This window comes from Corvus kubaryi, unplaced genomic scaffold (assembly GCF_017639235.1).
Source record: "Corvus kubaryi isolate FWS band 111438036 unplaced genomic scaffold, C.kubaryi_AGA036_p1.0 split1-37296, whole genome shotgun sequence".
Lineage (NCBI taxonomy): Eukaryota > Metazoa > Chordata > Aves > Passeriformes > Corvidae > Corvus > Corvus kubaryi.
This window is the reverse complement of record NW_024582075.1, coordinates 18,635,854-18,652,294: the sequence shown is the minus strand read 5'-3', so window position 1 is coordinate 18,652,294 and position 16,441 is coordinate 18,635,854. Positions and strand designations below refer to the sequence as shown.

The following is a 16,441-nucleotide window of genomic DNA, read 5'->3' as shown; positions in this document are numbered from 1 at the left end:
ATCCTCAGCCTCAAATTCTTCTAATTAATCCACAGCCATGAGATAAGCAGCCGTGCAGAGGCAGGGATGGCACAACAGATGTGACAAAAGGCAAAAGACTACTCCTTGCCACTTCTCTTTCCTTAGGATTTGAAGGTTGTGTCAATCACTAAGCCAAACTCGGAGGGGCAATCAAAATGTCATTTACTTAATTTCTCCATGACATTTTAACTTTTACCTTATAAGCATTCATGGATTTAGGACAGGCAAAAATGTTTTAGCAATCACAAAACACACGATTCCTCAGCCACATGGCAGCATTTAAAAGCATTTCACTTCCACTTGACACGGAGCTTTGTTAAAGATGGCAGGCAGTATTTCACCAGCTCGGCTTACGCTTTGTAAAGACACTCAGCTTCCTACAGAGGTTTAAGTCTAAAAGAAGTCAATTTATTGCCAGCTCCAGCACCATGCAGACTTGCAAAGAGACCACAGAAGTGAATTGCCATGCTTTATTTCAAGTGGTGTCACAGCAACCCAGCAGTGTTGCACGTTACTATATGTAGAAACCAGTTACAAACCATAGTTCCCACAGCCATTTCCCTCAAACTCTCTATAGATGGGATCTACAAATTGCAGTTCTTCAACAGCACTCCAATGCTGCCTTAACATATAACAGGGTAGATCTGGAGAGACCTGTTTTCAGTGAAATTTCCCGTAATTTACACTCATTCAAAGCAGAGTTTGTCAAAGTGTTTCTTAGTAATCACAATAAGATAAACTGCTGGCTATAGTTTTGGGCATTTTCTGATTTTTTTGTATGTTGTTTGGGTTGTGTGTTTTTTAAATGAGTGGTAACAAACAGCTGCTTTCAGTAAGCATCTGGAGCCCTGCTACTCCTCCACAATTAAATGAGATTAAAAGTATTTGATTGTCCATTTACCAGTATTTGCATATATGAAAAGATTTTGCCTGTGCAGTTGTAGGCAGGTGTTGTTTAATAAGAAGGTCCTCACGTGTACTTCTTCCTAATACAGCTCAGAAATCTGAAGGAGTTACACAATGTCATGAACGGCTAATCTCAGCTTTTCATCTCTGTTACTGTTATTTTCAAATCAATTTGAGCAATCCCTTTAGTGTTTACATTAACATCTGGCTAGTAGCTTACTAGATTACTTGAAGAGAGTTGGTAGCCTCATTTTGAATTTTAATGAAGACCATGCTGCATAAATCACTGACATTAGATTCCCTACTGGCACACTTGGCCATGATGGAAAGCTGAAGTAAGACAAAAAGAATTAAATGCCATTACATCACTGCAATTGAATAATCAAGATCATGGGTTGTCCACAGCGCCTGAGCATGACTGCCACAGTCAGTTTTTACATAGTTCAGGGGAAAAATTAAGAAATAAACTTCAGGTCTCTTGATTTATGACATACCATGTGTTCTGCAGTCACCTAGAAAGCTGTGATTTTTTTTTTTTGCATCTCTGAGAAAGGAAAAATGGCACACTGGGACTTGTACAAACACTTACCTTTTTAGACAGACAATACTGATTTGCTTTGTCAAACTACCTGCTACTGTACTCCTATATTCCTAACAGACTGTCATAGCACAGACTGAGACAGGGGAAAAAAACTGAGATACACTAAACTTGACAAGTGAGTCAGACTCCACTTGCTTAGGTCTCAGGTCTTTTATCTCATGCTGTGTTTTAGGAGAGAGAGAGAGGCACTAGGTCTTGATGTGGTTTATATTGCAGCTTCTAAACAGGAGAAGCTCAGGCCTCTTGGAAATATCCAGAAAATACAGAGAATACATGATCTGTGAAGCTGATTTTCTTACCTGTATCTAGAGATGTGTTAATTTATGCACAAATCTAGCTGTGTGTAATGATCTTGCTTTTCTCCCTACTAGCTCTGCAGAGCTAATGTTAAGCATTTTCATAAAATGATCACTATCTGTGGTCTTCAACCTGAATAAGTTCGTGACCTGAATGAGCTATACTCTGCTTTTTCTCCATCAACAGAGAGAGATCTGAAGTTTGCTGAGCTTATTTCACTTTGAGGGATTCATATTTCACAGTCAACAGAGTTGAAGTCCCTGAAATTTAAATTTCAAGTAAGATGTCAGAGCAAAATAGAAACATATGTCTCACATTAAGAACTAAGACCTCAAAACATTATGGAAGTATTCATACTGACTTTAGAATGTGGTCATTTACTGCACAGCAGTGAGCACGGGCACTCAGAATGCCATGTGCTGGCAAAAGCAGCATAAGGAAGCATGATTCCTTGGTAGGCAACTTTGAAAAAACGGAAAGATTAAGAAACATGATGTGGATTGTCAGTTTTTCGGTTTGGGTTGGTTTGGGTTTTTTTAACTGTTAATTTGAAGTTTTTTTCAATAAAGTAGCTTTGCCTGCATGATATAATGAATTTTATGTAGAAACTTTGGTGGGGAATGGATTTTGAACAACAAGAAGAGTATTACAGCTTTATTTTGCAGTGGAAAAGACTATCGTTTGAAAATAGTAACAATTTAAAAGGCATAATGAATAATGAGGAAATACAAATAGAGCTGATAGACTGATACTGCTTGTACTTTCCTATTCTTCTGGAGGGGAAGCTGTATGAAGAGCAGCTGAGGACACCTTGGCTGTTCAGCCTGGAGGAGACCGAGGGGAGACCTCACTGTGGTCTTCAATATCCTCATGAGGGGAAGCAGAGGAGCGGGTCCCAGTCTCCACTCTCATGACCAGTGACAGGACTCAAGGGAGTGTCATGAAGCTAAGACAGGAGAGGTTTAGGCTGGATATCAGGAAAAGGTTTTTCACAGAGAGGGTGGTTGGGCACTCTAACAGGCTTCCCAGGGAAGTGGTCACAGCACCAGTCTGACAGAGTTCAAGAAGTGTTTGGACAATGCTCTCAGGCACATGGTGTGATTCTTGGCAGGTCCGGTGCAGGGCCAGGAGTTGACTTGCTGATCCTTGTAGCTCTCTTCCAACTCATCAAGTTCTATGATTCTGTGATTCTCCTATTTCACAGGATCTCAAAAATAACTCAAGATTTTATTAACTATTTGGTGAGAATATTGAGAGGCTAAACCTCTACACTAGAAATTGAAAAAAAAAAGAAATCAAACCCAGCAGTGAATCTGTTTATTATTGTGCCATCACCTATAGCAACTGTGATTCCAAGCTTTATGTGGCCATTTTGTGATTTGACCAAAAATAGTGGACAATACCTGTCGGGTAACTCCACTTACAAAACAGTGACTGTTGTCATAGGACTACAGCAAGGCAGATCCACAGAAGCCACATCTCTACTGGTTTCAAAACTGTCTCTGCTGGGTTGAAAACATCTTCTCGTTCTCTTTTTCCCCCTCAATGATTATTGATGAAATGTTTTATTGTGCCCAGTTCCACAGCCAACAATCAACCAAGTTACCTAAACTATCTAACAAAAAACAACTCGTCTAATACTGCTCGAGTGTTTTCTGAGTGTGTCCCATCTTTGCAAGCCAGTCAGAAACGTGGGACAGTACAGGGAGTAAGATTTGGTGGGGCTCAGCAAGGACTTTGGTCTAAATATAATTTGATAATTGCTTAGATTAGGTTTACAATCACTGACAAAGAAACATCCATCTGCTCAAAAGTAAGACCAACAAAAAAGCTGGAAGTAACAGACATCAACTCCAACATATTTAATAGCAGAGAGAAGCCAGAAACAAAAGAAAAAACTACAAAACATAATTTGTGAGCAGAGTCATCCCTGACCACAGCTTTTCCTACACTCATCTCTTAGAAAGTACACATTTATTTATTGTCAGCTGTGGTGTGGTTCCAAGAAAGGCAGCAAACCTAGAAGATCCAATACTGAAAAGATGCCATTCACATTTTACCACTAAGTTACCATGACTTACTCTGACATATAGGAAGACCGCAGGATGAAGAGCATGGGACAAGGAAGAAAAGTGTCATCTAGGATGAATACAAGCTTCTCTGAAGTGTTGAAAACATCTGCTAATTTGAAAACTCAGCATTTCACCCATTTCAGGAAAGAAGGGAACAGGATACAAGGTTTAAAATGTGCTCAAGAAATGAAAAAAATCAGGAAAACAGGAAAAACAGTTTTAAATGTTAGTATCACAGCATAAAGTCTTTGATCTATGCTTTGTCCATGCAAAAACTATCCTTGCAGGGATACCAAAGCTGTGTCTGAAACAAGGCAGCAGAGCCCTGGTAACTCAGAGCTGTGGTGAAGGTAAATGCTGGTGTGGTGAGACCCTCCTGATGGGTCTTCAGAGAGGCTCATCACTGATGAGATCATTCTTCTCCGAGGGATGGAAGTCTGGGGCTGCACTCTCCCGGGTGGAGGTACCAGCTCATCTCTGCCTGTAAGGGTAGCTCTACCCAGGACTGCCCTGCACCACCACTCTTTCACTTCCAATTGCAAAAGAAAGATCATAGGGTGGCCCCCTCTTTTGACATTGTCCCTGGGGGTTTTTTGTGATTAAAAGTCAAGGCAAGAAGGGAGAAAATGCTAAATCTGCCAAGATTGGAATATTGCCCTGAAAATACCATGCTTAATACACCTCACTACTGCTACCCTGGAGAGCAGCAAGCACTGTGTTAAAAACTCATTTGATTCTCAGAGCACTCTAGGAATGCCTGAAAGGTACATGAGGACACAGGTAATTTCGTAGATGCCCAGCTGTCTCCAACACCAAACGGAAACATACTCCAGTTAGGAATGAAAGTCAGAGGAGTATCAACTCCGCAAGTGTGTAACATGCTGTGTGAAACTCAAAAAAGTAGACATGCATAAAATAAAGTAAATCTCTAAGTGTTTTCTAGATTCTCTGAGAGAAGCTCATTCCTTGGCCCAGAATTTACTTTCAATTCAAAGCAATTTAATTACAAAGGGAGCACAAAGGTCATGAAACAGTCCAGAAATCAAAACAATACCTTTTTAGGTAAGCAGAGGTCTAATGATGGTTGTATTACACTGTTCAAGAGACTGAAGAGTAATTCCATACTGCTTAAGGAAATTTGATGGCTTGGTATCCTTGGTCTCCTTCCTGTGATTACTGTCTATAAACAGTTGTGGAGAATCCACAACCCACACCCATTAGCACAACCCAGTAAATGGGTTCCCCCCACTCTACAGCTCCTAACGGATTAATACTATCAGATCCTGCTATTCATCACAAAATGAGAATGTCGGCAAAGTCTCTTTTCACATGATAATCCCCTGCTTGACATACAATAACACTATTCCACCAAAGCTGAAGGCAAAATGTGATTCTTGTTATAATTACAGGATTTAATAGGTACAGAGGGTTTTTAGGTGCAGAGCAACTATTCTCACTAGAGTCCTCAAGAATAAAATGGCTGCAGCCAGATGATTTAGGCCATTGAGATGGTGTTATGATCAAAGATGCCCACCCTTACTTTTTAAGGGGTCACTTCAGTAATACGCCATCTCCATTTGGATTGCTTTTGGGTAACGCTGATGTCTTTCATGTGTTATTTTGAAAGGTGACATGTTTTTGATCTGATTCTGCAATACACATTGTAGGACACAATGAAAAAAGCCATCTCATACAAGTTCAGGCAGGTTTTGGATAGATAACTAGCTAGCTAGCGGATTGAAACATAAAAAGAATGGAATTGTTGAAACAGTGGACAGGAAGATTAAAATTTGTAAAGTTGCTTGGAAATGGTATATGTACAAAAGCCTAGTTAGTATTGAAAATATTTAAATCTTCCATGTCTAATGACCTTTAGAAATTGAGCTTTGCAGCTAGTAATGATAGGTTTGAAAAAAATCAATAGCACCATACAAATTATTATGAGCAATACCATTAAATTATTAGTTTGCAACAAGCATTAAATCCTATCCTGAGATATTCTTGAAGGCTTGCTTTCTATATCTATTTAAACTACTGGCCACATACAAAATATTTTTTTTTAAGTTTGTCTAAGTGCTGTGCAAGTTCTAGAGGACCAGGGAAACTATGGGACACAAGCTGAGGTTAAGAAAGCAAGCTGGAGGGCCATAATACCCATGACAGGATGTGTGCTTCTGTCTCCAAGCCTTAAGATCAGAAGGACTCCGGTAGCTGGACTCTCTTAGGGCTCTGTCAAACTTCATCCCCTTTATTTCAAGAAGTTCAACAATGGTGTCAGCAAAAAAACCAGTCACCTGAACACAAATACCACCATGCAATATCATGCTCAGCAACAAAAGCTAGCGTAGAGGAAGAAGGTGGGATTATTAGTTACTAAGGCGGGGGCTGTTCAGAGACTGGCTGGGCATTATTCTGCCTGTGTGAGGCGCTGAGCAATCTCCTTCACTGTGCTTGTTGGTTTGGTTTTGGTTGTTTCTTTGGTTTTGCCATTTTTCACTTCACCTAATAATAACTCACCTTTATCTGGACCCATGAGTTTTCTTACTTTTGCTCCTTCCAGTCTCTCAGGTGTGGGGGAGATACTCCATCTGCCATAAAGAGCTTACAAGACCTATGACAGCTTATTTTTGACTCAGGACATGGGAGCCAAAGCTGGGATGAGTCTTTTGTCCAGAAGAGCTACAACTGCCATAATACTGGTCCAGCTTCCAAAGGCAGCCTTTGACAGTGGGGAGTTGACTTCCAGGTGAAAGTCTGCATAGCTCCTTAGAATCACTCAGATATTATACAGTCTAAGAATACGGCTAATCTTGTTGCAAGAGGCTTTTTTGTTTTGCTTTGGGGGGTTCTTTTGTGGGGTTGATTGCTTATATCAAATAAAATCCCAAGCTTTCCAGCGTTACTGACGGGTATTATGTCCCACACACAGCCATGCAGGAGACAGGGACACAGGACGGCGACTCATCTCACCATTACAGACAAGCTTTCAAGTACTGAAATACATAAAATTGCAAATTGTTTGTTTATGAATTGGTTATTACTTGAATACAGTTTTTTTACACTTAGTCTTTTATTCTATCAGTGACTGGTTTTGACTCTAAAACAGATTTAAATCTGCAAATCCAGGTCACCAGGAGCACTGCTTTTCTTCTCAGCTCTAGGAACAGATTACCACCAGCAACTACAGCCCCAAACTAACCATCTTGTCTTTTTGGTGGGACCATCTGGAGGGTTGATGCAAAACCATGAACCTTTGTTACAAAACTATCCAGCTTTCTATTTGTGACTATTACTGACTCCCCTACTCTGTGACTGTAGGTACTGTAGGATACTCCTGCCAGTCTACAGTCACGATCACATGGATTTGCAGCCAGTATGGATGCACCTCTTGTATCTGTCTCTACAAGGCCGATGACAACTGGAGCTCTTCATGCTGTTGCAAGGTTGATATCAGTAGCCACAGTGGCAACTCTCATTCTACGGATAGCAATGGGAATGAACATGACCTCCCCACTCCACCCAGTCTGAAAACGGAGTGTCTCAACTCTTCTTACTTGGGTCTGGTTAGATTTCTGAATATAGTGGTAGGCAATTCACTTCAAACAAAGTAACATTTTTGTCATTCAAGAAGGAAGGTAAAACACTCACTTTTTTGCTATTTTGGTATTTTTTGGTATTTTGGTCTTTGTTCTACCTTCAAAATACTAGATTGTATTTTCTCTAATCCAAAATCCAATCCAATTATTTCAGTGGCCTTTGGATCAAGTCTCTTCTCATTATAAAGTCCAATTAAAACATCTAATGTTTCTCTCAAGTAACTGATAAATTAGATGAGAAAGCAACAAATTCCAGACAAGTAAAGTACATCAGTCTTAACAAAATTAAGAAAAACAGCCATCTAACAAAATGTTGCACATGGAAAACAGAAATTAGATTTAAAAAGTGGCAATTATATTCTGGTTACACATTTATAATAAATCCATGATGAAAGAGATGAGAGGTAGATCATCTGTAAAGAGTACTGGGCAGAGGTCAAAAATAAAATATTGTTGAAATTTTCAGTTTCAGAAATCCCATACAGACAGAATACTACAAAAAAGATTGAGGAATCTCACAAGTGACATACTAAGAATTATAATTCTATCAGATAACCCTTAACAAAATAACATTTGTGAATATACCATTAGGTATGCTTATTTTTCATTCCAATAAAGAGGAATAAGGATTCAAATTTCATAATGCAGTTAAAATTCCATCATTATTCATAACTAACTTAATCCCGTGCCTCTGGTAGCTGCCTCACACAAGCCAAGACCTGTTCCCATAAAACATGGGCTATTCTAGGATGATTGAACTTTCTATCTTTAATTGTGGTACAAGGCACTTAAAAATAACCTCTCACTAATTTTGCTGATTCACGCTAACACCTTAGCATCAGCAGGTACCGTTGAATGCAAATTCATGCTAATTTTCTTTGAGATCTTTCCTAAAAAAAGCAAAAATGGAAGTCAATGCCAGAATGACTGTCACATAAACGCAACACCTTACTTACTGCAAAAAAGATGATAAAGTGACTTCTTAGCCCATCTCTGGAATTTTAAATAGTACTAAGAAAAGAAGGCTTTGACAATTCTTGTATCCAAACACATAGGCTATTACACTGTAATCCTCTCCCAAGCCACCAAAATGGTAACATCCCCCCACAAAAAGCTCAGGAGTAGTCCAGTGCATGTGCTCCCATCAATATCCCTCCACCAGGACCCAGGGGCTCCTGGCTTTGTGCTGCTGGGCAGCTCCACGGCCACAGCCCTGGACCATGGACAGCTGCAGGTCACCCCGCAGGGACACCATTCGCAGCTACTGCAGCGTGAGTCAGCTCAATTACCTTCTCGAGTCCTAGTCTGCCTCCATTTTCTTTATTTCAATGCACAACTACTTTGAGACACAAAGGAAGTCTAGTAGCCAACTAAAATTAACCTCTCCAAACATATAATGAGCTAAAATGACTCCAGCTACCATCACAGCCTCTAAATATCTGAAGAATCATATTTGTAGCATGTCCCTAAACGTGCATATTAGGCTACCTGAGATCTTAAGCAAAATTAATTTCTAGACAGTTATGGCACTCTGATAGTACCTGAGAAATCTGGTCTTGACCTCTTGTCTCTTTTTCCTTTTTTTCATTTTAAATCATAGGTTTAGCTCGAGTACCTGTGTCCTGACTTAAGGAACTTTGGTGAACTGCCGTTTTCAAGTAAATCAGCACAAAACCCGTGCTGTTCAGGATTTTATCAGTGACTCCACAAGCTCACATGGCAAGCTACTAGGTGTGACGTTAACTGGTTTGAGATCTGCTCTGACAAAGGAAATGGCGCTATAGACCACTTTGTTGCAGTACACAGCTGAGTGCATTGATGACCAGAAACCCCAGATCCAAAAATTCTCCACAGGCTTCCAGCTGTCCCAAACAGTAACTTTTGAAGTGGTAGCTTTCAGAAGGGAAGTCATTAAGGTTTTTTGGAATAATGACAATGTCATAGAGAAAAGACTTTTTAGGAAGCCTGAAGGAGGCAAGCCCACTGCTGCTGCTGATGCAGGTAGCTGCCAAGAGGAAATAAAACGTCTTGCACTTTGCCAAGGTCCCCTCTGGCTGCAGGCAGGCTGGCAATAAAAAAGTCTTAGGAACAGGTAAAGAAGGACTCACGTCAGCAGTTGGTGTCTGCAGTGGCTAATAGGCAACAGGAGGCCTCCTGGTACAGTTCAGATACAAAACACGTATATATGTTCTTCATAACCACAGGAAAAAGTACAAAGTAGCCACAGTGTATAGCTTGAGCAGTATTTATCAGAAGGTTGGGGGTGAGCAGCTATTTAAATAAAATGGATTTTATCTAGACAAGGGCTTGAACATGCACCAATGCAACAGTTAAGTGTCTCCAGGTGGAAACTGAGGGATAAAACAGCAGTGCAAAAGCCTTACAGAAGGGCCCTCAACGGCTTCACCCTCCCCCACCCAAAACCAGGGTCTTTTGTGAAGCTGCTTTATGCAGCCGAAACTTTCTTGTTAATTAAGCAAAGATTGGTAGGTACAGCTGCAATTTCAAATGAGCTGTTTCCAAGACTCTCCACTTGTTCTGCCTCACTACCAGATGCACAGTTCCTTTTCCAGCTTGTACATTGTTTGCATTTTTTTGTCCTTTTGATATTACTATAATATGGAAGTTATCAGTACACGACAAAGAAAACAGAGGCACCACTGGAGTACCCCTTGTCATGTTGCCTGTTGTTGTGGCAACCACTTAATTAGTTGTGTTACTCAGTTTTCACCAGCGCCTGCCAACATCACCTCTCCAAGATCTGTTATTATTAAGGAGTCTGCTAACTCAGCTGCTTTACAAGGTAGCAAAAAAGATCTGCTGGCATTTCCATTCTGAATCTTATTTTTCAGGAATCATAAATCACTCATAAATTGCCCAACAGCTGAACACAATGTGCACAAATACTACAGTGGTAACCCATCCCTTTGAAAAGAACACAAAAAATGTTGGGATCTAATCATGCTCCCTGCAGTACCAGTATGTATTCACTACACAGGGAGAAGGATCAAACCTTAAATTCTTTAAGTGAAAACACCCAAATGCTTTGACAGACAATCTCTTGCATGTCTCTCCTTTGACATCACAGACGTATGGTATGGGGACAGGATTGGCCCCATTTCCTCCAAGCTTCCTTTTAGAGAAAGATTCCTACCCTTCACATTGCTGCTGTATGTATCCTCAAGCTGTTCTGAGAAGTACACAAACATTACTGAGCCAGCACTGCAATTATCATAATTAAACATGATAATCAAAGAGGCTGCAGTCAGTCAGAAGTCTGACCAGACTACATCAGGAGCCTTGCTCAAGAGTAAACTGTCCCTGTATGTGAGTTGCACAGAGACTTCAGACTCAAAGGGCTGAAAAAAAAGAAGTTGTTTAATTACATTCCACAGACAACCCCATCACCTTGGATGGATATTTCCCTTGGACAAAAGGTCACCTAGTTACCTAAATTCCATATCTGAGTCTGGGACCATAAAGCAATACATACTTACAATCATCTCTTTAGTATCAAAGCCGACCATGTCAACAGTTGAACACCCACAGTTTAATATTTGGGTGCTGTAACAGAAATTAAACATTCTGAAATCTTATTAAAATGTGGCAACAAAAAAGCCTCTCTGCCAAACAGCAGAGAAGATACAAAGGAGCCTCCTGCAGAATTCAACATCAGAGAACAGCAGAAAGAAACTAAAATAATTCTCTGATCTGTACAGTGAGATTCTGGAGGTAAAAATGTGCTTCTCCACAAAATTTTAGACAAGAAGTTGGTCAAAAGGGATAGCTTTATCCCTTGATATTGCGTCTATTCAAGTTTCAGTCTCCCTTAATGCTCTTCAAACACAGATTTTGGCAGTTTATTGTTTAAAGATTGAGCAGTGGTGAAAAACACATTCATTTCTGCTTGTCAGAGATGTTGATGAATTCCAGTCACATGCAATTAAGCTGGAATTCAACACAATGAAAGACTAAACAGGGAAGTCTAGACAAACAAAGAAAAAAAAAAAATCAATCAAAAATACAATTCCCAGAGAAAAATTCCTAAATAATTCTACATTCTTTCTGCTGCAAAAGAAATCTTATCTTATTTATTATATGAAAGTAGAGTATTTGCTTTATTTTAATGCATGCAGCAGTATTAGAATGTATCATCTAAAAGAGACAGCAAAAATACTAGTCATGCTGTAATATTTTTGCTACAGGAGAAACATAGAATCTTGAAGTTTTATAGTAAAACACAGATTTGTTAAAAATGGGATACATTGCATTTTCCATTTCTTAAAGATAAATTCCCTCTCTGTAAAGCAAAGCAACAAATGTCACTGAGAAGTTGAATTGTCTTCATGACATTTAAAATGAAATGAAAGACAAGTATTCTAGGCCCGAGTTTACATCCACATAAATAAGGAGCTACATGTCTTTACTCAAAAGTCTTCATGCTGTGTATTGTTTTATTAGTTATGTTGTTTTTCAAACCAGAGGAAGAATCATAGAAGTATATAATTTTTTCTTAACTCTGGCAGTGCTTTACTGTCTCTAGATATGGAGAGATACAGCAAAAACTGCTTTAACATATGCTGCAAGAAAAAGGATTAATTACACAAGACATTTTTGTACATTATTCAAAACCATCAGGTCAATGCTGTCATGCTAGCAAGGCATCAGGGTCTCTTTGTCAACAATGTATAGCAACTGACCTCAGGAACATGATGTAGTAGAATGATACAAAATTTCATAGCCCTTTTTCACCACAGGAGAGATATCCCAGAAGCTGGAATTTTTAACACTCATCAGTACTAGGTTATACTGTACGACAGGACTCAACATGCACATGGCCACAATGATTCCACCAATGATAGAAACCTTTACTACTCTGAGAAAGTCAGAGATTTTCACATGAGAAACCTGATTAAATTCATTCACATTTGTATTAAGAGTAATGAGATCTTAGAAACTTACCAAACACTTCATTCTCATGAAACCAGAACAAACCCAAATTTTACACTTCACAAAACTGGTAAACAAATGTTTCATTTTATTGAATGAATCCTCTCAAGGAAAAATGGGCTTGGAAAAAAGGCAGCAAGAGAGATTTAGTCTTATTAGCCCTATAAATTTCTGATTTCCTCATACAAGCCAAAGAAAGTTCCTATGAGTACAGGCAGACTCACCATAACTCAGCTTCTCATACCAAGAAAGAGAAAAGTCCAAGTCCTTTAGGAAGAAACACAGGGCTTGAGCTGCATTTGTGCAGCAGCTGCAACGTCAGTTCTGGCTCTGCCAAACTATAGAACTAACCTTTCCAGTTAATCGTTTTGTATGTACTCTACCTACTACAATAAGCTTCAGACTCTGGACTACTAGATAGGTGCTACATGAAGAAACTGTTCAATCAAAAAGCGAGTTGTCTTAACTTTGAAAAGGCCCTAAAACTAACAGGCCAGGTAATTTCAGAGTGTAATTTATTAGTTCTGCTCTTAAACTCACCTCGAACTTCAGGAGAAAATCGAGCTGAATGGCGAGACACAAAAAGTTTCAGTTCTTGATCCAAGTTGCATTCGACCAAGTTTGTGTCCCATGATCGGATCCCTAAAATTCAAAATACAAAACACATCCAGCTTGACACACGAGCACTGGAAGCTTTAACCAAGTATTTTTCTACTTGTATTCATGCTATTTGCATATTTCTAAATTCCAAGCCCAGCCTCACTTCCTTTCAAGGCACGCAGCTATTTTTTAAAATGCACTTGGAAGGATTCTGGCAGGAATCAGAAAAAGACAACCTGCCTTTCCAAAGGGTGACCAGTCTTTAAGGCCCCAGCTTTAGAACTGCAGTAGTAGCCACTTCACAAGAAGCTACCAATGTCCCTGATTTGACTTTAAAATAGCAATATACAGGTTCACAAAACCAGAGGACACTTCAGTCATGTTGCCCTTCCAAGAAGAAAAAGACAGCACCACCTAGCATGTTGCTAATTAATATTTAAATAAAAAGTATTAAATTGCTGACTTCTCCATTGAATATCTTTGAAGCATACCATATTTTAAATTAAAATTTAAGTGATCTTTTATTTATGAGGTGTCAGAACTCTAGTTTTGAGATTTGAAAATGCTGTGCTTGATCTTTTTTCTTTTAAAAACTAAACAGCACATTTCTGTTCCCCACTGTTTTTCCCCCAGCTACTTAAAAAGTGAGACACTTGGCACTTATATGACCAAAAAAGTATTATTCCAAAGTAGATTTTTAAGGATTGACATTTGATCAGGAAAAAAAAAGTCATTGCAGCCAAAAGACAAGTTTCTAGTTCCTTTCCGTAAGATTTTGATGAATAATTTGGGAAAAAAAAAAAAGAAGAAAAAAAAAGAACATACTTTGGATTTTTCTCTAATTTTGTTTTCAAATTGTTCTGAAAAATATTCTAGTTTTGAAATAATGAGCAGGTAGTAGCACTACAAGTAAGTCCAGGCATTGCTGCAGTTTTGAAAACCAAAATTGCACTCATTTTTTTGTCCTAGAAGAACATCATTACATCTACACAAATGAACTGGCAAACATAAAAGGGATTTCTGGTGAGGAAATGTCTGGTGGCCCCTCCCCACATGAGCATCCTTTGCATGGAATCTCTGGGTTAGACCACTTTAGGGTTTGACCAGGAGATGCCTGAAGAGGTGTGTTTCCAACCCCTCATCCAGAACTAACACTCCTGGTAACTCTGTCAGGGTTTCAGGCTGTGGATGTTACTGTCAATGCCACTTCCCATGCTCTATATTCTGTTTCAAGGCAGCAGAAATGTCAGGACTTAGACTGGCAGAAGCCCTGTTGCAGGGATGAAGCATGAGGAGAAAAGAGGGAATAGCAGAGAAACCAGATCTGCAGTGCCAGTCTCCCACTGCAGCTCTGAGTAGGTTCTCCATGCAAATATGAACGTCTGCATTTCAACAGCCTGAAGCCTCTGCAAGAAGAATGCATCCAGGGCTTTTCCTTGTGAGCATCCAAGTAAAGGTAGTAGCAAGCTTACTGTAACATGCTACCAACAATTAAGTAGCTGCCATTTGAATCTCCAGAAAAATTTGAAAATAGAGTATTGCCTGTGTGTTCCATAACCACTTGAGAAAAATAACTGAGCTATAAACAGCCACCTCCACTTCCTGACTGATGCATCATTGTTCAGAGGCATAAGCAGCAAGACTCTTCTGCAACTCTCCTTACTTTGTTTTCTCAGAAAGCTCTTGGCCATATGGTGCATTTTTGGGATGAGTTTTGGCAGACAAATATGTCTAAACAGGCTTTAATATATTCCAGGTGTTGGAATATTTGAGAGCAAGACCGCCAAGATGATATAATACCGTACACATAGAGCACATATGAAAGCAATAACTGTGAAACTGACATTGATCACAAAGCTGAAGAACGCTGAATGAATGAGTGCTGAACTTCAAGAAGCTTTAAGATAAACAGCTCCCTGGCCTATGACACCAAGATTGGGTGGAGGAACTACAAAGCCTTCTGGAGGTCAGTTAAACAACATGGACTATGACTCATCAATGCTGCTAATGATAGGAGTCATCCACCATCTCTAGCTGCTTTAGATGCAATCCCAATTTGCTGCAGGGATAAGATTTTGATCAGATGTAGTCAAGAACATTGAGTCAGGCAATGTCCAAAATACAGGACTCAACACAAAATAAATAGGGGAAAAAATACCCAAACAACAAAGCCAAGGGGAAAAAAGCCTATATGCCCTATGCACACAGCAGTCCTAGAAGTTGAAGCTGGAATTTGGGTAGACTATCCAAAATTTGCAACTGCATGATTCAGCAGTCTGGATGCAAAAATTACGCATGTGTACCATAGAGTAGCAGAATGCATTAAATGCATGATATCACAAAATCATGTTTTGGGCAGAAAAAAGGTAAACGTGGAACTAAAATCCAAGGTCAATCCAATGACGGATTAGCAGTGTGGACGTAACCGCGGTAAACATGACTGAACTGGAGCTATTTCTTTCTTTCTGCAGTCTTAGGAATGCAATGCCACTAATGAGACAGCAGGCAGGGCACACCCAGTAGCATCTGCTAAACCAGTAGAAAAATCTTGAAGCTTTCTCTTGAGTCCCCTCTTCTCTTTTGGTGGATGGTGGGTTGGAGGATTGCCCCCTTAGCAAAGTCACATCCCAAATGTAATTACTGAAAATACATCTTGCCATGCCATTCCCTCCCCACGATATCTTAAGAAATGACTCTGCATTCCACCAGGTTGCGTAGCATCACGCCACTGATGTGTTATCAGCAGACGTTTTCTTTGACACGTTGTTCTGCAGTTTGGCGCATGAACCCACAGTTTTCAGTGATGGTACTCAAGAGATGTACCAGAGAGGACAGTGAGGCAGAGTTATCAAGAACCAAAATGCATTTAAAGCTCTACTGAGATGAAGGTAGCGAGAAGTGGTTTTTTCCAGACTAGGGCAGACTTTCCAAAGAGAAAGATATTAGCTGAGCCCATAACTGCCTCATGCAAAAAGAGCTTCAGACTCCCATTGTATTCATCCAAAACAATGTACCTCAAAATTTCACCACAGAGTTTTCTTAGCAGGCAAAAATCTCAATCAGATGGTCTGATACTAGAAGCAGCACAGTGACTTCTAATCCAAAATGATGAATTAAAAGGCCAAAATATTTCCTCTGAACATCTAAACCCGTAAGCGGGTGTTATGCTTAGTGGCAGAGGTAGCAGCAACTGAGCTATGCAGCAGCAACTGTACAATAGAAGATTCAAGAAGAGACTGAAGAGCATTTCTTCAGAGGAAGGGTATTAGCTGTCTCGAGGGAAGAAATTTTACCAATTTGCTCTATAATCTTTAACAATTTAATTAAAATGCAGCCAGTTCACTTCTAACACAACTGAAAATTAGATAGAGTTAAGGAAGTGCAATGCTGAAGAAGCT

The 16,441-nt window shown here is 39.6% G+C and overlaps 1 protein-coding gene across 1 annotated transcript in view; it reads right to left on the bottom strand.

Moving 5' to 3' along the window:
• Positions 1 to 16,441, bottom strand: part of MAP1B (microtubule associated protein 1B) — a 72,291-nt gene that overhangs the window by 54,339 nt on the left and 1,511 nt on the right. The window contains exon 2 of the mRNA XM_042013262.1: positions 12,984 to 13,085. Within this exon, the coding sequence (XP_041869196.1) occupies positions 12,984 to 13,085 (102 nt within the window). The remainder of the gene's footprint in view (positions 1 to 12,983; positions 13,086 to 16,441) is intronic.